This window comes from Falco biarmicus, chromosome 6, assembly GCF_023638135.1.
Source record: "Falco biarmicus isolate bFalBia1 chromosome 6, bFalBia1.pri, whole genome shotgun sequence".
In the NCBI taxonomy this organism is placed as follows: domain Eukaryota; kingdom Metazoa; phylum Chordata; class Aves; order Falconiformes; family Falconidae; genus Falco; species Falco biarmicus.
Window position 1 is genome coordinate 77,293,946 of NC_079293.1, and position 25,963 is coordinate 77,319,908.

General features: G+C 41.4%; 1 protein-coding gene across 3 annotated transcripts in view; it reads right to left on the bottom strand.

Annotated features, from left to right (window-relative positions):
- Positions 1-25,963, bottom strand: part of RCAN2 (regulator of calcineurin 2) — a 92,494-nt gene continuing 66,531 nt past the window's right edge. For all 3 annotated transcript variants that reach the window (XM_056343789.1, XM_056343788.1, XM_056343791.1), the window contains 3 exons: positions 18,631-18,804; positions 15,181-15,352; positions 1-7,200 (listed from right to left, as the gene is read on the bottom strand). In XM_056343789.1, the coding sequence (XP_056199764.1) occupies positions 7,040-7,200; positions 15,181-15,352; positions 18,631-18,804 (507 nt within the window). In that variant the 3' untranslated portion in view covers positions 1-7,039. The remainder of the gene's footprint in view (positions 7,201-15,180; positions 15,353-18,630; positions 18,805-25,963) is intronic.

The following is a 25,963-nucleotide window of genomic DNA, read 5'->3' on the forward strand; positions in this document are numbered from 1 at the left end:
TTTTCTAATTCCACCAAAATGTTTAATACCTTAATAGATTTTCATTGATGTACAGAGCTAATGTGAATATTTGTACAAAATATGTGGTTAAAAATAGTATTGATTTATAATATATACAGATATGTCACATCTGTCAGAAATGCAGACATTTGAATGAAAACATGAGTAATGTTTTTAAATCTACAACAACATACATGAAATATTTCTGCAGCTACCCACAGCAGGACAACTTGCCAAATGGACACTGAAGGATCTGTCAGTCATTACTGACGGCATTTCTTTCAGAAGTTTCTGAACAAGAACTCTGCTCTAAAATGGATTCAAAACATCTACCTTCATTAACCGAATAGCGAGAACACATCTGTGTGACACTAATGTAGACACAACTTTCTCATACTAGATAAATGACCAATTACAGTAATTAGTTAAAACAAGGCTGATTTTCTAGTGTACAATAATAAAGAAGTTTAATTCTTCTTGCTGGATACTCTTACTCAGATGAGTGAGGAAGCCCCTGACTCATGGAGAGCAAACGGGCCCTTCTTAATACAGCTCTCAATTACATGGATTTAAATCCTGAATTCTGTCCTTCAGGTTCTAAGTATCTTCATTTTTCATTAACGGTGAGGCCTGCGCACACTTCACAGCTTCCCCAGCCTTACTCCAGCAAGAATCTCACTAACACATGTCCCCAATTCTAGGCTTTGTAGCTACTGCATCACTACACAATCCTGTACGAAGATAACTCTTACTGTAGCCCCAGAATCTCTGCGTAGCAACTGAACAAACAGACAACGGAGAGATTAATTAAAGCTGTCTTTTAATGCTTTCTGAGCACTTCTGCAGTGGCAGCATTCGGGGCTCTTGCCTTTCCATCAGAAGTGCTGCTGCTGTTCTACCTCTAGCAGTGCAAGCTTCCCTCCCCTGCAAGCCAAAGCAAACATACTTAACGCTTCAAATGGACATGTGGGAAAGCCTTTACAACACTTCCTCCCTTGTAAATTTACTCCTGTATGCTGCAGTTTGCATGTATTTACAAAAAAAAAAAAAAAAAGCACAGCTCATGTTAGAAAAAACATCTCCTTTTATGAGAAGCCTAGAATATTTGAAGCTGCTGTACTACCCCCCTGCCCTTCCCCACCCAAAGATGTGCTAAACCACGAAAAGCAGTGTTTGTTTTTGGGTTGGGTTGTTGGTTTTTTTTTTTCCCTAGCTTAACTAGTTATTCAAAAGCATTGTGTGAGGATGAGTATAGATGATGATCTGTCTGGGACTTTAATCCATACCTAGTTTTGCTACCCAAGCAGGATTTCTTAGGCAGAAGGGAATCAAGGAAATGTGAAAGTCTTAAATTCATACTAATATATGAGAGAAAGTCTGAAGTGGCGAAATGTTTAGTGATAAAATGTTTACTACTAAAGAAGGAACAAAAATAAATTTAGTAAAGGTCCTTTAGAGGATGTGATTTGAAATAACTGTAACCCTCATCACGATATCCACAATAACCTACTTAAATCCCCTCTTCCATAGAAAGCTTGTTCCGGCTCCTCAGCTGCGCGACAGACGCTGCCTTCACTTCAAGCAAGCTGCTCCAATAAGTCTACCTGTAACACCACCAAACCGACTACTGGTTTGATATCAGGCAGTAAAATAGCAAAGAACCCAACCCTTGGGAGCTGCTGAATCCATTTTAAGAAGTTGAGTGGATCGTCAGGGTGCGAGTTGGCAACTACAGACTCCCCTTTCCAACACCCCCTCCTTCAATCACCGTTTCGCTTGCTTTGATTGTGGGACAAAAAAATGGAGGCTGCACAAGGAACAGCAATAGCCCCGGTATTGGTAACAAAGTACAGTGAGCTCCGGCTGTGAGTGATCAAGGTGTGAGCCGTAGAAGCTTCAGGCCCCTCCTGCAGCTGGGAGAAATGCTTTTACATCTCACTAGTCAGTGCCATGCAGGGTCAGGTTGCACATTATCACCTGCTGCACGAAAGCCCAGGATAAAATATTGCCTCTTTGCGTGTCCAAATTGTGTATTGAAGTTACACACGTACAGTCACGTCCTCAACCGAAGACCAGTTTGTGATCCTCTGGGATGTACAGCCCTCTACCATCTGCAACCCAAGCCTCGAAGCTTATTTCCAGGGGTTGTGTCCAGTGCCAAACAAGACAGAAAAGCCACAGTCAGCATGTAGGTAATGCAGCATTTCAGTTGGATCAGGAGGAGAACCTTACTGTAGTTGGGGAAAGCTCATTTGTTGCTTAAAAGTGAAGAATAAATCAGGCCTCCTGTAGCGCATTTCGCCTCTAAAGTGCTCCGCCAGAAGATGGCTATTACTATTTATAGTCAAAACAGAGGTCAGGGCCTATCTTTTCACAAGGAATCGGCAAGCTCAGAGCTTACGTTTCCAACAAGATTTCTTAAGCGGATCTGATTTTCAGAATCATGAACAATCACCTTTTGAGAAACTAAGTATTTCATGCCAGGCACCCAGAAAAAAAAATTAGTAATAATTTTTGCAAATGCAGATCTGAATGACCAAATATAAGAATTTCACAAGACAGTCAGCAAACTCATCTCCTGGTTTCTGATCCTTTGCAAGATCCAGTACAAATTGATGCAGGGGACTACAATTAGTTTCAGTTTTTGTAATAATTAGTATTAACAGACGGTTTTCCCCAGCCTGGATGCCACGTTCCTTACTGAAGCACTCACGCCCGCTGCATTTAGCCATTATTATAACAGCACAGGAAGAACCACACTGGCTCTCGGTGCTTCTGCTCACCAGGGACTGCGCTGTGGGGTTTTTTTTGCATACACCCAGCCAAATCCACAGCAAGCCAGTGCAAGTTCACATGACTCTGAAACTGCAGCAGTTTAAAATGGGGCACGGCACATCTTGCCAAGGAGAGCTATTTTTTCACCTTCATTTCTACTGAAACAGAGGTTGGCCTATGTCACACACTTCAGCATTTTCAGTTCTACCAGTTAAACAAGCAGTAGTATATACCACGCTAGTCAGTTTATTAATATAGTTTAACTCTTTAAATGTTGCTTTTCAAAATGCCAGTGCAAGCAGAACACAAAAATATTGTTTGCCGTATTTATTTTAAACTAAACTCTGAATTATACAAGTGTAAAAGTGATTAATTAGCCAATAGCTTTTCAATACTTCTATAAAATATGACTAAATAGAATATTTCAAAAATATGTACAATATAATGGAAACGCTAAGGTAACCTGTCACAGTGCTCAGACATACCACTGTAATCAAGTCTTGCAAGATGGTTCAGTCTGTTACTCTCTACAACGAACAGTCTTTCTTTTTGCAGAAAGCTTTTTTGCTGTTGCAGAATGGGAAGGAGGGGTGAAAAAAGACCAAAATAAAACCCACTCACGCCTCCCACCCAATTTAGAATCCAATAAATGTTAAACAATTTATCATTTTTGTAACATAAAGCACTTTACAGTAATTATGCCTGTAGTCTTGTTATGGTTGAGGAAGGGATGCTGTTGCCATGTTTTCTTGCTGAAAACAAAGCATACTTGAGCGTGTATGTATATGTTAGGAAGGGGGGAGTTTGTACTACCTTGTCAATTACAAAAATCAAGGCCACAGAAATTCTTTGTTCTTTTGTTCCAAAAAAGCAGACTCCAAAATGCCCTTTCTCTGTGCATTGTAAAGGTTTTCATGCTCTTAAGTCGGCTTCGGAAATCATTAGAATTTTGTATCAGAAGAGGTCAGAAAGGCCAAGCAGGCAGTGGGCAACAGAAACAGCAACTGTACTCCCCTAATTTCTTTCTGGAATTTCCAGGCAGCAGCAGGAGCAGTGTCTGCCCAAGAGAGGGCCCCAGGGCATTGCTGCCAGCCTCTCCCACAGGCACCTGCTTTGGAAAAGAAATTAAAAGGACATAGTCTATGTCACCGTCCATCAGAAGCTGTAACGTAGCACAGGGACCCCGTTCTTACAGTATTACAACACGAGGGAAGCTACTTGAGTGCTGCGGGCACCCTGTGAGAGGTGCAAGTCAGAGGGACCGAGCTCATAAAGGCTGCACAGAAAAAAATTCCTGCTGAGGTCAGGAGGGGCTGTGCCTGGGAATTACTGAATGAAAGAGGACAGCTACCCTCCCGGATGGTCACCGTTCAGTGAAAGAAGCCTTTCTTCCGTGCCAGGCAAAAACCAGCCTTTAGCAAAATGCCGGGCTCGCGTAAGAGTCACAAGTGCTGTTATTTTTATGACAGGGACATCGCTCCATGACACCTGAAACACATTTCTACGACAAACATTATTTTATCATATAAAGGTGATGGATAAGCTTTGACTATAGTTACAAGAAGTTACGTAGAAGCCTGCTTCTTTGAGTTTTCAGGTTTGTAGCTGCGTTTCTATTTCTGTGCTTTAACCAATGAGCCACGTTCCACTCCCTCCTGGGTAGCACTATGTAGTTGGGTTTTTTAAAAAAAGAGTAGCCATTGAATGGGGCCTGGTTTGAAATCTGTCTGAAAACACACTTTGAGGAAAGAACATTTAAGATCCAATGCTTTAATTTGCAGTATAGTTTTACATAATTTGAGGCCAAAGTCCATAGTTCAGAACCAAGCCTCTCCCAAGTTTGAGTACGTGGATACAAGGACTAGATTCAGCCTCCAGCGCTTCTGCATGTAAAAAAGATTCAGAGCATCAACTTTAATTGGAGATGATCTCTGATTGCTTACATCAGTTGAGGATGCAGCCAGTAATTTCTTCCATACAGCATATATCAACAAAAAAACCTTATGTGCTTAAACCTTACTCCCCCTGTTTATACTGGTTGAAACCCCACAGACCTTAGCATTCTGTGTGTTCTGGAAAAAGACAGTGGTGTTACTCCTGAAATACTGTAGGTGGCCTGTGACGGCGATTTTGACAGGAACATCTGGGTATAGTCCTAGGGCAATGAGTGACAATTTATTTATTTAAACCAATTCTAAATGCATCACTGAAAAAAAATAATTGAAGTAAAATCTCTAAGGAGTTACTTTAAGACAACTTTACACAGTTACCATGAGGATACTGAAGCTCCATTTTTTTTCAGCCTCTGCTGTATTTGATGTGCTTCTATTAGTGTAACACACACACAACGATGTCCATAATGCAGTAACAAGTATCACGTTATAAATACACGCTAAGTAAAGCACTACATCTCAACAGGAGTATTAGGGGGCAGAGGCAGTCAGAGAATGAACTGTATGAGAACAGTAAGCCCTCATCCTCAGAATGTCCTCACCGTGCATGTCGAGGATGGCATTTCCCATCTTCATCGACAAAGCGCCGTGCTTTTCTTTCTGAAGTACTGCAGAGGCAATGCCCCATCAAGGGGGACCTGACTCTGCTGGAGCTTGTAGCCTCACTGCTAATTAAGGATGGAATGGAACCCTCCCTCAAAAACCTCATCATTAGGTTTTATGACAAAAATCTTGATTACAGAACCTAAGCTGACTTTTCAGATCCTAGAAGGAGCTTCCAAGATGTATTTACTTTTTTAACTTGTAAAGTATCTGCGGGATCTCACTGTGCCATTTTATAGTCACTTTTGGGAGTACAGTTGCAGCTAATTAGCTTAAAAATCCCACTGTGTCTTACACATATGCTCAGTTTTCTGCAGTATTAATTTCAGTGGAACTACTCATGTGCATAAATTAAGCGCATGCTTAAATATATGCAAAATCTGAGCTCAAATGTCTAGAAAATATGTTCTCAAAATGACAAGTATGCATAAAAAAAAAATCATCATGGAAGGTCTGCCAGACAGGGAATCTGGTATCTGTCTGCTGTCAGCCATGATGAAAACACAGAACAATTTTTGTAACCCAGTACACATTGCAAGTGAAAGAAACATGCAGGACAGAGTGAAAAAAGGGGATTCAATTGCATGCAGTCTAATCTCAAGTGTGTAATTATGGTCCTGTTTTCTTTGCCCTTAAAAAAAAAAAAAAAAAAAAAAAAAGAGAGAGAGAGAAAACCAACAAAAGAACACCAACTAACCTCTCCTCACCTCCACAAACCCAAACTGCATACAGCTCAAAAAGGGCCTTAAAGCACAGGAAGTGGGGAGGGAAAAGTTCTGAATATGAGATGTATGAGTAATTACTAACAGTTTCAGGGCTATTCAACACACCACTAGGAAAGGATTCAGCCTGTATCATTACTAGAACTTACAGCTATGAGAGCAATGAATGCCATCTTCAACAAGCAGTCTGTTAGCTTCTCTTTCTCCTCAAATCAGAGCGAAGTACTGCTCATATCTTCATGGAAAATAAAATTACAATCCCTATTGATATTCTGGCTCCCTCCTCCTCAGAGAGAACTGAAAGACGCCAGGCTGTCCTGCGAGCCACTGCCTCCCCCCTCTGCCCCACATCCCCTCCACCATTTAGGACCAGTGTACTCCACAACTGTTGGTGGAAAAGGGTGTTTTTCTGCTGTTCCTAAAAATGTTGCAAAGATAGTATTCCTTACAGAAAATTCCAGGGGGATAAAGGCCACCAAGCTGCTAGTAGATTTACAAACACACATACCTCCTAAAATTAAAACCAGAAAGGAAAAAAAAAAAAGTGGGAAAGACTACGATCTGCTGGGGAACTGAGGAGGTCAGAGGAGCAGGCTGCTTGGTGAAGGGCAGCAGCAAGTATTCTGGGAGTCTGAATATCAAGCCTGGTATCTGCCTAATTGCTCACCCTGAAAGATCTCTCTGGGAGTGATTTTTAAGCTTGCAAATTATAGCTGTGAAAAAAATCCTCAGACTGAAAGCTCCCTTGTTTCTGCAACCTTGTTTTGTCCTTTCCAGAAAAATCTATTAGTTGGTGTGTGATATGGTTACATATACAAAGATCTTTTTCCTAGCCCTTTTATTACATAGGCTTGATTACAGTGAAGGGATTTCAATGAGTTTAATGTCCTGGTACTCAAAAGGCAATGGCTGCCTTTCAACAGAACAAAGCGAACAAAAACCAAGAGCTGTGCTGGAGGAGAGAAGTGCTGCTTCTGCCGGAGAGGCTCAGTTAGATACAGGAGGCGGCAGACCAGGGCGTCGAGTTTGAATGATTTTTGGCTTTGGAGAATTCTTTGGGTCCTCATCTTCTTCCATGTCGCTGTCGCAGACGTGCACTACCACACTGGGAGTCGACTCTGTTCCTGCGTGCAGCTCGTATTTCTCTCCTGGAAGCAGACAAAAACAGATCAAGAGATGATAGCCTGAGTAGCAGCACAGCTCATGGCGCACCTGGAGTGCAGAATACTCCTGCACCTGGACAGCGTAGGCAAGTGTGTGCTGCTCCTAAATACAGGTGAGGGCAAGCATGGCTAGGCTGTATCGGCTGTCACGATAGATTCTGGGTATCCTGCCCCCACGGGGGCAGTGATCATTGGTCTGCAAGGCATAATTAAATACCCTGGCGTCTATAATAGTGTTTTGCACCAGTATTAGTGGCCAACAGCTCTGGAAAAAACACAAAGAGAACACAGAAGATCATGGTTAAGAAGAGGGACTGGAATCCAACCTACCAAACGTTTGGTCTGAAGCCATATCACACCCATTGGGTTGGGGCTGTTTTTCACTTGTCTTTTGTTTGTCTACTTTCAGTCTAGCGTGGCTCCACGCCCAAGTAAAGTCCACTAGATTTTGCAACTTGTCACCTCCAGACAGACATCAACACTTGGTCCACTTGCTCCAAAAATAAAACAATACATATATCTACTCCATATGGATTTTGAGATTCAAAGCTCTTTAGCTGGGGCTGTAACAAATTTTGTCTCTACTGATGAGATTACAAAGTACAGTCTATAGATGCTCGCTAGCAGGCTAAGCACGTAAAGGGTATATTAAATATTCTATCCATATACATTCCTTATTTAAGTCTCCATCCAGTACTCCTGCGAGGAAGATGAATATGGCTTAGGTGGTTACCCGTAGGAGTCCACAAGTGAACAAAGGAAGATCAGGATCAGACACAGGACTTTCAGCCCTGCATTCAGTCTGTTGGCACTAAATGTGTTTTGGATTGTACGCAGGATGCAAGTAGGCGTTAGCTATTAAATTGCAAGAAATTAATTTAAGACTGTAAAGAAAAAAAGTCCCGACGGTCACATTTCTGACAGGATGACTTGGTCTCTCAGAGGTGACAAACACCCATTTGCAGGACTAAAACTAGAAACTGTTCCTGATAATGTGCTGCCCCACTTCGGACTATGTCATCACTCTCATCTCCAAGACCCGTAAGCCACAGCCAAATTAAAACAGGCTTACAGTGACCACAGGCACACCTGATAGCTTTGATTTACTTTTTTTCATAAGACTGCTCCAGAACCACTGCATATCGCCTGCAAGAGACTCTGAGCTGAGGAAGGCGAGGTCCCAGTATACCCAGCTGACCTGTATTTGTGGTGCAGCAGCCCCTAAACACCTGCATCACAGGCAGAACCCGGCAGTACTAGGGGTCGTACCATGAGAGTGAAATGGCAGTCCCCACCTCAGAGCGCTTGTAGTTTGCTCCTGTCACTAATTGGGATTTTTATTTATTGGTAAGTTTGTGACAGACTAATTTGGGTGAGGAAGGGGTTGCAGGTTTTGTCCTGTGTTAGCACAGGCGGCTCTGGGACTGTGCTCACATGCTATTTGTGCTGACAAATTCTTGGTCCAAATAAGACTGCGTGGCTTGCAACTAGAGGACATGCTGCATTTTTGCCTAAAAAATAGGAGGCAACTAGTGAATAATAGCTCTAAGTCAGGCATCTTGCTGTGAGAAATATTTTACTGCTGTGATACCATTAATGTTGACATTTAACTGCTCTATTTTTGGCAGCCTTTCCTCTGAATCCAAATTGAGCAAAGCATTACAGGTCTTGCTGATAGGCTAAAATATAAAAAGAGAAATAGCTTGGTTGTGCTGCATTGAGAAATTATATGGTTTTTCTTTGCCTCTTTTCCCTGTGGGCTTCAGCTTAATTTCTCAGCTATGGGCTGACGTCAATGCTGCCAACCAGCACTGAAGGCTACATTGGTCACTGTCAGCTACAAGGAGCTCTGCGGTGCTGCACACACACAACGCTGGGCCCTCGCCTCGTACACCAGCACCATGAAGTAAATCTGATTCACCGCCCTCTTAAAAGGTAATAATCCCAGTTCAAATGCCACATTCTTTTACTGTTCAGATCCTTCCCAGAAGGACTCTTTCTGCTGCAACAGAACAGTGGAAATAAGTACAGACACAAGGGAAAATATTCAGATGCCCCTGGCACAAGTAACTGCAACAGCAATTAGTGTCACTTTGCAAATCAAAATGTGATGCACTCATAAATTAGGTTTTAAAGTCATACAGTTATTTCTGAGCATAAATGAGCTGCAGACTCAGTTCTGTGCTCACTATTATTCATGCCTGCAGAACTGTGGCTCAAACTGCAGAAAACCTTTTTATGGCTGAACTAGGAACAGGACAGCTACGGGACTTTTATACAGCTGCATCTTGTTCCTCAATGTAACCATTGTTTGCAGAAAAATACTGAGGTAATAAATAAAAATAAAAATCCAAAAGATACAGCCCGATTACCCCCTCCCAGCTGCTTTTTTCTATGTTTTTTCTTTCCTCTGAAAAAACACCTCCAGCATTAGAAAAAAATTTGAGCTAAATCCATAGCAGTTAAGTTTTGAGATTCAAAATGTAAACATAACTGCAATTAAGTTTACAAAATTTAGGTTGTCCCACGCTAAGAGTAGCAAGTCGAGTTAGCATGGTTAAGACTCACCAGCTTCTGTAGTTAATATCACTCAAGCCTTTTTCCACTTACCTCATTCAGCTGTCGCTGATGCTGCCTCCTTTTGCACTCTCAGGCCCTACATCGCCCCACTGCTCCTATGTCTCCCACTTGCCTGGAGAACTCTTACAGGTTAAGCCAAAGGATTCTGGGGAGACAGGCCCTTCTCTTGCAGCAGGCTTTGTACTCTCTCTATCCCTTAATAATAAGTTGTTTAAATATTCACGTAAGCTGAGATAACAATAGACATTTACTCAGAAAAGTAGCACAAAATTTATGAAATATGCTTGAACATCTGAACTCTGCTTTCAGGATATAATGCAGGGAAGAATTAAGCACTGGCACCTCCACCATACAGATCTGTCAGAAATGCTCCTAACAAAGCCCTTAAAAATAGCAGTGATGTTCCTCTATTTATCTGCTTCGCATAAGGAAAAAAAAAAAAAAAAGGAATGTGAAGTTTCACCATTCAACAATGGCACTACCTTTTGTGACCACATTAACCACAAGCAAACCCACAGCCTCAGGTAACACAAGAAAGACGACCACAAGAACAGCAAAAAAGCAACTTAGGATATTTCAGAATCAAAAATAACAGCACATGATTTTCCATCTCTGTGAATCAGTACTATGACCTTTCATTGACGGTGTACAGAGCTCTTGTCTAATGAGGCGGTTTTGTCCAGCAAAGAATATGTCCATATATTTAATTAATAATGAAGAAATGGTAATGATACTGTGCAGCTACTTTGTCCCCGATTATGCCTCATGATCAAAGGTTAATGGGTCCAGAGCTGTTCACTCCAGGTTAAATGTGTCATTAGCATCAAAAAAATGCCTTCTACTTACAGTCCCTTTATCCAAATGCTTTACAAATAATACAGTACAAATAACATGTGGTCCTTTGTACAGGTACTTGTTTATGCAGAAAGGGATTCAACCCTTCCCATACACCATACAATACCTCTGCTACATGGTTCTGCCGTACACAAAATGGAGGAGGTGCTCTCTGGAAGCCCATTACGGATGTTGCAGAAGGACATCCTCCTCTCCTGGCCAGCAGAACAAGGCAGAGAGAAAGTCTACACCCAGCGGCTCTCCTGTACCCTGCCCATGGCAAAGGGAGGGAAGGGCAGACACAGCCACAGAACAGAGGGGAGAAGGAGGACAGAAATGGAAAACTGTAACTATCCCACATCTGCTTGTTCTTCCACCCCCTTTTCCTCCTCTCTGGAAGTCACATTTTTAGTATTTCCTTTGAATCAGTGAGAACAAACACTAGGTTTGAAAACACTTGGGTGTAGAAAACTTGCCACGTGAGACATGGTTTGAAATCCCTGTGTGCGGCATTTACTGGGCAGGGTCCTGCTCTTCCCCGTTTTCCCCTTCCCTGCGGAAGTGGTGGAGCAGGGGCAAGAGTTATATATCCCCCTCAAGAAGCCCAGCTAGAGCATGGCAGGAACAGCTACACTATAATTGTGTGGAGACGAAAGTGAAACCCTGACCCAAGCCCTCCTCTGACCCCTCACCATTCACAGAGCCAGCAGCCAAGTGGCACAGGCTGCTGCAGGCTCTCCTCTGCGTCCCAAGAGCTACCATGTGTAACACTTCAAATGGTGCTTTCATAATGCGAAAAATATATTTTAGACAACCTGGAGCATAGCTTGAGGGCGTTTAGGAGATGCAAAGGCTGCTGGAATGCTGATGAGGGACCGGAAAACCTCAGCGGAGAGGACCAACACTGGTACAAACTGGTCTACATGGGCTATTGGAGGTGGTGCCCAGCCTGTACTGGTTTTCAAACAGTGCCTGAAATTGTGGAGGCCAGCGCTGACTGAGGGGAAAACTGCACCAGGGAGCACACGGAACAGGTTAGTACTCAGGACCCTGACCTATATTGTGTGTGGTACAGTGCAGGTCTCATCGGTGGAGCCTTGATCCGTGAACCAAAGCCATGGGAGAAAAGCAATTTGTTTGAGCAGCCACAGTGTGGGCAGCAGGCAGGAGCTGAGATTGGCAAGGGGAGGCCAGGGTGGCACCCGGGGTCCTGGGGAAAAGCACTCCGGAGTGCAGAGTTAGGAAGTGAGAGAGTACAGGGCAGTCTGTTGTGAAGAAATTGGGGTGACAAGTTTGAAAGAGGCAATGGCAAAAGGAGAGAAGAAATACACAGGTTGGGGAGCAGACAGGGAGAGGGTAGGATTGCTTTTCAGAAAAGAAAGGGTTTATTCTAATGCCAAGAGAACGGTTTGTAAACCGCTGCACTAACAAATGGCAGAGCAAACGTAGCTGCCTTTTCTTTGAGAGGAGCAGCTCTTCTGTATACACACAGCCTGGACCTGGAGATTCCACCACCACCACCCCACCCCCTTACAAGTATTTCTCATATAAAATTACTTCCTGAATTATTTCCTGTATTCCTCAGTGGATGAAACTAAAACCTTGTAAGATGTTATGGAAGAGACATCAGGGCCTAGACCAGACAACAGCTTGGTAGGTTGCAAGAGTTCCTGTAGGTGTAGGATAGAGTTAGGTCCAAGTCAGGCCAGGAGGCAAACAGCCAAACTACCACCCCAGTTCAGTGCCATGCCTTTGTATCTTCATCAGTATTTCAAACTACTGGAAGTTCTCTTGACAGTGGAAGCGCCTTTCATCAAAGAGATTAACAATCACACTTCTTTGTTTGCAATATGTTGAAAAAATTGTAGGCTGGTGGTCAGAACCAGGCATAGCCACAGATCCGGCACTGACTGGTCTATAGCGTTCTGTTCATGCCTCATTTAAAGCTCAATTTCTGCAACTGCAGAAAGTAAGAACATACATAAATCAACCCGAAACTTAATTAAATACGCCCTGACCTTCCCTGAGAAGAAAATGCACTATTGAACTCAGTTTAATGTTGAAGGACCAAAAGCCAGCTTCTTTTTGTGCACAGCAAAAACAAACCTTTCCTGATAGACCTCTGAGATGCCAGGCAGTCACTGCTGCAGGCACAAGGCTGCAAAATAAACCCAATACAAAAAATTAACGCAGAAACAAACAAACAAAAAACCAAATCAAAACAAACAAAAAAACCCCCAAACCTGTCCCAAAACTGAGCTTGGAAAAAAGATGGCACACCATAAATCTGTTAACTAGCTTCCTATTCTTATTACTCTGGAGCGAATCTCCCAGCCTTTACACCTTGGGACAGTTTTAGTCTTTACTTTTGTGGCTGTGATGATTATGGCAGTGTAGTGTGAAAGGAGATGACCTGTATTCATGGAATGTGGAAGTAGCGTGCGTCTGTGTCCAAGCGATGTACCTTATGTTCCCAGCGAAGTAGGTCAGTAAAACTCATCTTGTAGTGAGGACATAACAGAAACTGTTTGCTGTTTACACGCTCAAATCAGTTTTGCTGGTCCTCACCACGCTGAAATTACCAAATCACTGTATTTAATACAGCGAAGACACCTCACAAGTTAAAGATGTAGAAGTCAAGTTCTAACGGTCACAGTTCTTTAAACTCACTGTGCCAGTGAGCATTTTTTGATAGCTAATAAGCCACAGTTACATTTTTATTCTGTTTTTTGCTTGACTGAAAAAAAAAACAAACACCTCGCTAACTTAGCTGAGGCTAACAGTGTTATTTGATGTACAGCAGCATGTTTTACTGATGTGATACTGAGAAATGAATTTTGGTGGGATTTGTTTTTCAATGAAATTCTAAACATAGTAAATGCACAACTGAGAACCGAGAACTGCAACACTATTTTAAAACCACCACTGCAGTTAACTAAAATTGATCTCTCTAACAAGTGCTAAAAATAGAGAGAGCACACAATGACTTTTCATATTGCTCCCTGCAGGCTCCTTAAATACGGGTGAATATGACCTTCACGCAAAGCTGTCCCAGAGTGTGGGACAATGAGTGATAATTCACATTCCACTGCTCTAGAACAGGAATTGATTTATTACCCAGCTAGTTTGGGAATTCATTTACATGCTTCCATTTACAACACTGCTGCATCAAAGGAAAAAAAACAAACAGTTTTTTGTTTTTCTTTTATTCAGCAGTTTAGAAACAACACATCAATTCAGGAAATAACAATAAGCAATATAGTATGAAGTCTTACACCTGACAGTCCTTTTCTATGGGCTTCCCTGCTGAAAGGGAATAAAACACAGGAATTTCTGATGTTCTCCTGATACGTATTTTCCCCTTGTGAGAGATCCCATGTGAAAAAGATGTGAGATAAATCTGCAAAACATCTCTTCCTGCACCCCACGCACTTCAGCTCTGGGTTACTCTGGTGCAGTTACACAAAAGCCCCAGTGATGTCTGCAACTGCAAGCTACTCAGAACAAGCAAGAACCATTTTCAGTACAGCTGGGGAGAAAGCATTCTCTCATCCCACAAGAATTTCAAAAATAAACTGATAAATTTTCATGAGCTCACCTCCTCCAATTGTTATTAGATTGGATCTGAAGTGTTTTATTTCAGTATGAAAATAATTTAATAAGTTATTTTTTCTTGTGGTTTATGAATATAAATTAGACTATTTTCTAAATCATACTGCTCAGACCTGAAACTGGAACATTTTCCATTTTGAATATTTTAGAAGAGGATGCTTTAACAGCTTTGAAGGAAAATGATTTGCAAAGATGACTCAATTAAATCAAAAGTAATCCTCTCCTATGAAAAATTTTGGTTTCATCAGATGAGCATTTTCTAAGGGAAAGCACTGTTTTGAAAATCCCTCCTAGCTCCAATTCCTGGCATTAGCTGAAGATGGGAAGACAGAAGAAAGCCTACCTGCATTACCCACCGACATCTATCCTACGGTAACAGAGACTACACCTTACCCCATCCCTTCTGCATACAGTTTCCAACAGAGAGCTGGCAGTTCTAACAGAGCAATCCTGCCAGGATCGGGGAACAGTAGCCCTCTCTCGACAAACTTGTTAATGTGAGAGATTCTCTGCTCTGGTGGAGATACAACAACGCCTAAACATTTGATGAGGTATTTTGCATGTTGGAATGTAGTACCAAGCAGATGCAGTTTAAAGCAAAAAGTCCACAAGTTCATGGACAAACATTTGTCCAGTCCCCACCTAAACCATCAGTTGTCTCATCTAAGCATAAACCCAAGCACAATAAATTGTGTAAGCAAGCTTTGATCTGCTATTCAATCAAACAGCATTCATAAGCTGCAGATAACATATAATTCTGTATGTAAATATGGTTAAACTCATCCTTAACCAAAGAACCAGCTGACATGCATCAACTTAAATCCAAAGCTTTAATGCAACTTACAGGCCTTATGCCAACTTCCTCTGCAGTTATTATCTACGCTGCTATTTCTCCTCTGCTTTTTCTGACACATTTTCACGCAAGGATCACAAGCTTACCTGGTCCTAGCTTAGAAACCGCATAGAGGAGGTCATAGTTGATGACAGGTGTTGCATCATCTATTGGTTGCCACCCTACAGGTGGGGAGGCTGGAGGCGAGATGAGAAACTGTTTTGCAGGCTGTGGTGGTGCCAAATGAAGCTTGTCTCCATCTGTCTCAGAGGTCTGAATCTTTAAAGCATAACAAATATGTTATTTCATATAGGATAGAATCATAGAATGGTTTGGGCTGGAAGGGGCCTTTAAAGGCCACCTAGTCCAACCCCCTTGCAATAAGCAGGGACATCTTCAACCCGATCAGGTTGCCCAGAGCCCTGCCCCACCTGACCTTGAATGTTTCCAGGGACGGGGCACCTACAGTCTCTCTGGGCAACCTGTTCCAGTGTCTCAACACCCTCATCATCAAAAATTTCTGCCTTTTATCTAGCCTGATTTTTCCCTCTTTTAGTTTAAAACCATTACCCCTTGTCCCATCACAACAGGCCCTTGTACAAAGTTTGTCCCGATCTTTCTTGTAGGCCCCCTCCAGAGTCCAGCAGGCTGCTATAAGGTCTCCCTGGAGCCTTCTCCAGGCTGAAGAACCCCAACTATCTCAGTCTTTCCTCACAGCAGATGTGTTCCAGCCCTCCTGGCCATTTTTGTGGCCCTCCTCAGTACACCCCCATGTCCTTCTTGTACTGAGGACCCCAGAGTTGATGCTGTACTGCAAGCACAGTCTCATCAGGGCAGAATCACCTCACCTGACCTACTGGCCACCCTTCTTGTGATGCAGCCCAGGATACGATTGGCCTTCTGGGCTGTGAGCACACAGTGTCTAGCTTTTCATCCACATAGGATGGGTAAATGGAACAATTACAGAAATCATGTACTTCTAATACCAAACGCTACCCAGGCAGGGCTTCAGCACCCGTCTCAGCAGAGAAGGCCTGGAGATGAATATAATCTCAACCTTACAGATGGTTCCTCTACAGTAAACACACCGTGGGGAGCTGTTACATGAGCAAAGCTACAATGTTTGTGCCTATTGTATATGTTCCCTGAGGATAAATGCAAAGCTTTGGTATCCACAGCTGCTAGGTTCAGAGATTTTTGAGGCTGAAAAAGATTGTTGTGATATACAGGTCTAAACTCCAAAACAAAACCAGACATTAGACAAGAAACCAGTAATTCCTACGCCGAGGCTTTACAAGTAACTTCAGAAAGGTTTCTGAAGATTTACTTTTTTAGCCAAAGTGATAAAGGAATCTACCATGTTCCTTAGTCATTTGTAACTAATTGTTCTCATTTTATTTCCATCTTAAAATATCTAATGTAATTCCTGCTCTTTTCTGCCATACTAAAGAAGCCTCAAAATAAATGAATTGTACTACAGCCATACCTGAGCAAGTTCATAACCAGCTCAAGCCCAGAAACGATAAACTGTATTTGCATGACAGCAAGCCTAAGACAGCATCCTGCTATACCGGAGTGTATTTTACAAAGAGCCAGCTTGAGTCTCTCAACTCCACACTTCCCAGAACTTCTAGTTGTGGAAGTGATTCTTCTGTCTGGCTTAGGCCCATATAAACATACACTGCTCCAGACACTGTGCTGCTTCCACATATTCATTCCCTGGACAAAACTAATAAGCTCTTTTAAAGACTGCATGTACTGGAGAGCACAGTGCAGATACCTAAATGGCTTTGCAGGAAAACAGCTTAGATAAGGAAACTAATCACTGTTATGCATGTTTTTCTTGTGTTATCCCAAGTTTTCAATTAACCTCTTGATTATGCAGTGAAATGATTCTCACATCTGCTTAAACAGCAGGTTTTGAAACCTTTCAGAAAGAAAATCAGAGACAGATCTAGGAGATTAATGAAAAAGGAGCTTTGAGGACAAATTTTCCTTTGAAGGTGACAGAGCAGTGGGACAGGCTGCCCAGAGAGGCTGTGGGGTCTCCTTCTCTGGGGACGTTCAGAACCTGCCTGGATGTGAGTCTGTGCAACCAGCTCTAGGTGAATGAGGAGAACGGACTAGATGATATCCAGAGGTCCCTTCCAATCCTAACCATTCTGTGCTGTGATTAAGGCATATAAAATATGATTGAGGCAGATTTTCAACATCTAAATCCAACTGTAAATCTTCTCAACTCATCTAACCTGATAAGCATATTGGTTTTTTTCCACAGTTGTAGTTTCCCATCCTCCTAAGGTTCTGCTTCTGCCTACACACCCAAAACAGCTCCTGTACTGACCAGGCTGTAAAGGCTCAATATTTAAGTGCCTCTTTGATTTGACTGATACATTCAAAAAAGCCTGCCCTTAAGACCTCTGAAGGGCCAGTCTGGCAGCTCAAAGGATGCTTACATTACTTATAAGCACTAGCGAGTATCCCGTAAGCCACATCAGTCAGAGCAATTTATTAAAATACATCCAGAAAAGGCAGTAGTGTGGTTCTCAACCTCCCTCACCTTTCTATATCCTGGCTGGGGCCTCTTACTTACCCAGGCTGTGGGATATCTGGGTTCTCTCTCCCTTGGTCAAGAATCATAGAATCATTTAGATTGGAAAAGACATCTGAGATCATCATGTCCAACCGTTAACCCAGCACTGCCAAGTCCACCACTAAACCATGTCTCTGAGTACCATATCTACATGTTTTTTTGAACACCTTCAGGGATGCCCACCTCCCTGGACAGCCTTTTCCAATGCTTGACCACCCTTTCAGTGAAGAAATTTTCCCTCATATCCAATCTAAACCTCCCCTGGTGCAACTTGAGGCCATTTTGTCTTATCACTAGTTTCCTGGGAGAAGAGACTGACCCCCACCTGCCTACAGTCTCCTTTCAGGTAGCTGTAGAGAGTGACAGGGTCTCCCCTGAGCTTCCTTTTCTCCATGCTAAAACATCGCAGAAGAAAACTAAATCCCCAGCTGACACTTCCAACAGATTGATATAGTCACCTTAATCACCTATGCCCCCAGGCTGGGGGTGTTGTTCTTCCCCTACCTTCTTCCTTTTACTTGAACTTAATAAATTCCTTTTAGAAAATTCACACTAGTATTCAGTACAGGGCTGGGAGGAGGCAGGAGGAAGCCTGACTGTGGTTCAGGGTTGCAGTCACGTAAGTAATTCAGCCCTACTTTTTTATGAACTCATGATACTTTACTGCTTTTCTTCTGGTTAGTTTAGAGAATTACCCACAGAAAATATCCAATGATGTTGTAAATCAGTTCTAACCTATGTAACTTCTGCGTGTTGAATGAGCAACTCTGGTCCTAAGTGGTCCTTTGAATTTACTGCAGACCCACCAGGCAGGTACAGCTCAGGCACAATAACGAGGCCCGAGTAACCTTTTAGCAGACAGATTGTGCATGAGAGAAACTTTTATTACTTTCATTCAGTGTGACTGCATAATATTTCTATAAAAGATATGCACTAACATAGAAGTAGATACAGATTTCATTACCTGTGCAAAATACAACTTTAACTTCTTCCCTCTGAACTGTGTTTCATGCAGCTCTATTCTGGCACGAGCAGCTGATTTGGGACTACTAAAATTTATCCGCACACGCCTGAAGCTTTTGAACAGCTGGAATGTCACGCAGTCATCATAGGCACGGAACAAGCCTTCAAATTTTTCCTGAAAATGAAAAAGAAATAATGCTGAATATCAACTTTGTGATCTGTCATACCAGTCTGTGTCAAAGGATAATCTGAAACTTGACAACTGTTTAACTAGGAGGTTTCAGCCTGTGGCCTTTGGGGGTGGGTGCCCATAGACTAAAGGCTCTGTGAAAAGAAATCAAAGAAAGCATTGGTCTTAAAGTGCCGAACGCTGCAAAATGTTTGGGGGAAGGAGTCTTCAAACTGAGAACCCAGCAGCTACTGAACTTCTCATAAAAGCTGAGCAAAACTGCAACAGTGACTTATGAAATGAAGCTGAAAAGGGCACATGACTGAAAATACCAGACAACTGTGGTCTCATCCGTACAAAAGCAAACATTGTGCTGAATTACAATGGAGTCAGCAGACAAAGTCAGGCCCACTGTAACCAAGGGTTACATTCACATCAGCGCTGCAGGGTCATTTGGTGTTGCGCGTTATGTTTTTCTGGATGTTTTGTCCTTTAAATACTTAGTGCAGATACACACTCATTTTCCTTGAGAGTTCCAGTAGCAACAGGGCAAAAATTAGACAACTGAAAACAGTGACTTGTCCCAATGATAAATTTCAGGCTTAAAAATGTTCAGCTGTAGAACCACGTTCAAAGGTACATGACAAAAATCTGGCTCTTTTAACAATGTAAAAGAAAAATCTCAAGTTTACCACATCTATGGACGTGGAGATCAACAGAAATTCAAGGTACATTAGCAGCCTTGGAGGATCAGACTGTCTCTGCAACTTCTCTGTAAACTATGCTCACATACAAGCCTAGTTCCACACCATCAAATAAAACTGAAGTCCTTAAATAATTTCTGACACACTTGCACGGGTCTTTTCATTCACACAAGCACAGATGCATAAAATGTTAAGAGTGAAAGGAAGAAGTTATCATTTAGTCTAGCCTTCGAGTATACTCAGATGTTAGACTGCCATCCAGTGAGTCTCACAAAGCCCTAGCATTTTAACTACTGCAACCAAGACTTGAAGTCTTAAAAGATGCAGAATCGGCCAGAGCAAAGCCAGTTCTTTTAAGAGTTCTTTATCCTGAAAAAGCAATGTTTGAGATGATTTGGCACACCATTTCATATGCTGACAGTTAGTATGTCAGGTGCTTGTATAATTACAATAACCTGACATTTTGTTTTCTGTATCTGCAAGTAAGCACGTTTTCACATGTTTTAAAACACGAATTATTCCTTTCTCATCCAGGAAAACAATTTTTTTTTATCCCTTAGAGTGGATAACTGGTAGAGGCTGCAAAGATGAAATAAAAAAATGCAATTTGTGTAATCAGATCAATACTTCAGTTCTCATATTTTGATCTTACAAGACAAAAACCCCAGAACTACTTAGAAAAATGCATCCTGAAGCACAGTGAAGTTGCATCAGGGAGCACTAATAGCACTGTGAGAGTGCCCACTGTCAGCATGACACAGAGCTAACTCTGAGAACAGACCAGTTTCGTGGCAAGGAGTATGGAACACTAATGCGCATGTACCAGATCTCCTTTCATTCATTGCCAGCTCTGTGGTCTTCTTTCCCATAACTGATACTCGCATCTCTGGCACCCTTTCAAAGGAACAGCCCTGTGGTCTGTTAAGCTTTCATGATTTTTGTTTCATTTCGCCTGACCTCACTCGCCTCTTCCTTTCACCACAGGAGATACTTTAAAGGAATTTAAAAAACAAGAGGAGAGAGATCGCTGGTTTGGTTGAGGGTGAATAAAGGCACACAGTAACAGCATGAAGTTGATAGGTTTGTATAAGCAGGTCTAAGTTATACCACTTAATGTTCAAATTGCCAACATTTCACACCTGAGTTATGTTTTTTAACTGCTTTGCTTACATTTTTGCAAAATTGCATTTTCCTGAGAAGAAGTCTACATCTAGTGGCATTTGTATAAAGGTCAGCCAAAAGCAGCAGCTGTCTCAGTCCTGATCTGCTCAGAATTTTGATGCTACAACCTTCATAATGGCCAGGGAAAGAGGGCTGGGGGAAGACAGAGAAAGGGACAGGGGACCGGTGTACGTGTAAAGCAGGACTTACACAGTATTCAGAAACATGCAATACTGTGTATAATCTAAATAAAAAATAACAGTGACTAATTAAATCTTATGTCTTTATATTACATACATTACCTATTTCAGACTTTTTTTTAAAAAAAGCACCCTGAACTAAACAAACTTAAATACACACACATATAGATGAGAGATATCAAGGTATCTATGTTTTGTTTTTTTTAATATAGATGTATATGAGATGATCAAGGTATTTTAACAGAGGTGACAAACTAAAAATAAGCAGCAAGGTGAATATTTCCTAGTCCCCTGTAGTAGCTCTCAAGTCTCCTCACAAGCCAACAATGAAATCATTCATCATATTAAAAAAAAAATATTTCACTAACCATGGAAGAATCCATGCGTGAACTTGTCTAGACACTAGGAAGTTAAGTATCTATTACAACTGAGTATTTATTAGGACACAGATTCTCCCTGTCTCAACACAGCAGCATTTCCTTGCATCAGCCAGTCCCGTCTGCCTGCCCTCTGTGCACAGCGTGTACGACAGCCCAGAACCGAGATCCTGGTTAAGGCCATCGAGCAAAAGAAGGGAGGGCATTATTTGAAACATGGGTCCAAGAGCAGCGAGCACAAGGAATTTCTGGGCACATTTCTGGACAATACTGAGACACACTCATTAGGCACCGAAGAGAGTAGATGGGAGTATCTCTAAATAAAGCTGATTAAGTACTGGACGCCAAATGCAATACTGGGAGACCACTGAGGCACTATGGACTTTATTCTGCTTACTTTTCAATTTGATACTGTGCAGCTTTAGAGATCCAGCTTTGAATAATACTCCTAAAAAAGCCATGGGGAGGAAGGAAATTGAACCCTCTATTTGATAATAATACAGGGCAGTCTATCCACAGTGGGTACACCTCTACTGCACCAAGTGAAACTGCATCTCCCATTAAAAAAATCCATATATCTGAATTTTCTGCATTTTCAGTATATAATAATAATGACCTAAGCAGAGGTCATTAATCATCATCTGCAGTTAACAGCCTTCAGCTGCACCTGGAGCCATCCCAACTCTTCCCAGCTTGATATTAATTCCCAGAAAACACCTTATTAGAAGTCACTGGCAATAGTAAATATCTGCTGAATGTACTTATCTGGATAGAAGTCTTTCAGTGTCATTCCAATCTATATGAAAACGTATCATATATATTTTAAAGACCTAAACAAATTCTCTCCCCTTCAAGTTTTGTGGCTAAATTATTCAAACCTCATAATCTTCTCAATTTAGGACTTCTAAAGTGCTTTTAGGATTCAGTATTTTTAAAACGCTCTTAGAAAGAAAGTCTTTAAACTTCCAGAATACTTTGAAAACTGAAAATAAATAAAGGAACATCTGAAGATAAGCAGCAGTGTTGCTATTCCCAAAAAGTCAAAAGGCAGAAACTAATGAGTTATGCATTTATTTCTGGGATTTTGGCATGTCTTCATGCATCCCAAGTAAGTCTCTGTGAGACCCAATTAACAGTCTGGCAAATGTGAGTAGCCTTCATTTGACCAATACTGCAGAAGTTCTTACTTCTCCCTGGTGGGCTCCGTGCCCTCCCTTCATCTCACTATTCAGCTTTCCCCAGTTCTTTCCTGTTACCTTGTATCATCAGCTCCCATCACCCATCATTCACCACCTGTAGCAGTTTCTACTACAGATTTTTTTTTTTTTTAATTAACAAAATTAGCACAAAGTAGGAACATACTCATTCAGGCTGCTGATTACTCAAGCTTGATTGTTATAATTTACAACAGCCAATGCAAAGACAAACACAGCACCACCCCCAGAAGAAAAGAGCACTGGAGTAACAGACACAAACTAAAAACCTCAGAATACAAGGGCAAAGCTACGCACTCCTGAACTAAAAACTATTTCCACTGTGGAAGCTCACCTGGGAACCAAGATCCTGCAAGTCACATAATAAAAGTGATCAGTGAAATGCAGCGGTAAGGAGTCAAACAAAATACCGGATCTATGTGGAGAAGTGTCTCCAGTAAAGCAAGGAAAGTATTAACGACGTTATATAGAGCACTATTAAACCTCATTAAAAATGCAGGTTTTGTTGCCTGTATCCCACATAATCTATTCCTGTTTGGGTTAATCTAAGATAAAGGCTACGGGGAATGAATAACTTACTGAATAAGAAATAAAAATGCTGGGCTTATTTAGCAAAACAAAGCAAAGCCCGAGAGGAGACGGGACAACCATGAGTAGTTTACCAGACCTGTATAATGACCAAGTACAGTGTACAAAGACTGGAAGACTACATTGGCATAAACCAGGTGTATATAAATAAGTTTAGGCTAGAAGTTAAATAAGGTTTCAAACAAAGTAATGATCCTGAAACAATCTTCCAATTACAGCATCAGTGGCAAATGATTTTTTTTTTTTTAAGACTGAATTTGGTTAGTTCATGACAGGGACTATGACAAAATATGGACACAACAAACAGTGTAAAACCCAACTGCCTGAATTAGCAAGTGAATTGGATTCTGACACAGTAAGTTGCTCTGATTTATTTCCAAACATTTCTTTCATGAATAACTCCACTGGTATTGTGTTCATTCAGGACAAAAGCCAAAGCCCAATTCAAATGGAAGTCTTTCCACAGACATCAGCAAGCTTTGGATTAGAGCCCTAGAACTCAGAACACAAATTAGGTTTTATTATTCAGTATGTTTACACTCATTATCAACCTTGTTACACGTTTGATTTAGGAGATAGCTATGATTTAAAACTTCAGTCTAATAATTTTTCCTAGAGTTTAGCAAGCAAATAAAGCAAGCATTTTTCCCATTTTAACTTCTCTTGTTCATTTATATAAAAGATAATCCAAGGACCTAACTGTATACAATAGGGAAACCAAGACATAATTTACAGTTATGAAATAATTTTCCTGAAATTACTTCTGTACTGGGTATAAATTTCCCTGTAAGAAATAAACTCATATCTCAGGGTAGAATGTTTTCTGTTTCCATGTAGCCATGCTGGTTGCAACACTGCACATCCGTCGTGCAGCACAAGAAACATGGAATTTGGTAGAAGATATGGAGACCGTGCACTGAAGTGTTTAATAACAAAAGCATTCTATCAACAGATTAATTCCCCATTTACAGCAAACAGGATGGACGTACTGGTTAATTCGAGGGGGAATAAAGGAGTCATTAATGTGGCACACATTTTAAAAAATATAATACAGAAGCCTAGAAAATATCAGATGGAAGTAATCTCAGGATTGGGGTACATCAATGCCACATGAAGGGTACTGTAGTGACTGAGTCTGGATTAAGGAAGATGGAGACAAGATGAAAGAGCAACAGAAGACCGCAAAGATGATCAGAGAAGTCGTGAGCCTGTCACAGTAACTAAGGTATGATGTATTTCCTGCTATATCCAAGTATAAGTAAATCACATCACAAATGATGTGAAGGGAAAAGGCTTATCTGAATTAAAATAACCAACAGCTTTGAAACGAAGTCTGCCCATTAAAAGATTTAGGCTCAAACTGAAGGGAGGGTATTTAGCACTAGACACATACAGTTTCAATTTCAATTCAGTTTCAATTGCCATTGGCCCAGAAGCAGCAAAAAGGCAAATTATTTTCATGAAAGGACAGGAAAGGTAGATTACAGGACTGCAGTATGCATTGCTGTAGTTGTGAAAGTAAAAAAAAAAAAAAAAAAAAAGGAAAAGGGACCCCGATTTGTCTTATAAAAACTTTAAACAACTGGGTTCACCTCAAATGCTTTTAACAATTCATGTAATGAACCACAGAAAACAAGCAAGCTGCTCGATGTAACTCACTTGTGAGTCACTGGTCTCCAGGTCATAGCTTTTTTGTTTTACCTTCCTCTGGAGGCAGCTGTAGCCAAGAGTGTGACATCTTCCTACTTCTTCCTTATCAGTGGGACAAGTATTATTTCAGTAAAATCTTCAGACTGAATACTTCAGTCTGAATGTTTGTTTGCAGAAAGCTTCTTCTGTTATCAAAGGGAATCCCTCACCCAGTCCCACAGGTGGGAACAGCAATTAAAAAATGCAACAGAAAAACATGTCCTTCCACCTTGCATTCGTCAGGGTACATTTTAAGATGGTAACATCTCTAAACGTGAGAAGTTTTATAAGGGCAAAAAACCCAGGGAACGCTGGGTATTTTGTCAGGTAACCAGAATTACAAAGCACTCTGCAGTAACTGCCTGGTTACCATACTGTCTAAAAGTGTGTTTCTCACCTTGGAACTCAGTGCAAACTTCTGCTCATCTCTTACTGAAGTTAGAGCACTGAGATAAGGCTGAAAAGAGCTTGGATTTGTTTATTTATATTAAACACAGCACTAATTTGCCTCGTCCAAATTTGCACAATTGTCTCAGTACATGAACAAATCAGCCCAGGTTTGCTACCCCAGTTCACGCTGTTTGTTGTTCTGTGCTTCGCTTTCTGTTGCTTTTGAGGGATGAAGGTCAGTTAAATTGTGAGCCAAAGATGAAATGAAGCAGTATAAGCCAAACTAAATTTTAAGATTGGACTTTGAGAAGAGCAGGTTAAAAAAATGCATTGAATCTTGCTCTCTCCAGTTAAATCAAGACCAATTTGTTTGCACTACTGCAATCCTGTTAATGCTATCAAGGGTGTCCTAATTAAGTTTCACAATGTAAAGAATAACATTTTGTATTCCCAACGAGATGCTAAGTGACCTTGTCGCTCTGCTCTTTGTAGTGAACACAAACACACTGGCCACACAAAGTGTCTGCACTCAGGCCTGGCCCATGGCTCACACTCACATACTGCCACGTTACCCTTACAGACAAGGGCTGTTTTGGAGCCATCTGCATAGAACTTTTAGATCCTGAAGGATTTTGCCTTCATTTTGTCCCAAAATCATTCTGACAGCAGAAATATTTGATATAATCCTTCCTGCTTAGGGACTCAGTGTCTTGTTCCAGAGATGCTGAGAAAGTCTAACAGACATTACACAATATGGTACAGACATTTGTAATTCATCTTCATTGTCTCACAAAAAACTGCGATGGCAAAAATAGGTAGTTAACTGGAAGAAGCTCAATAGT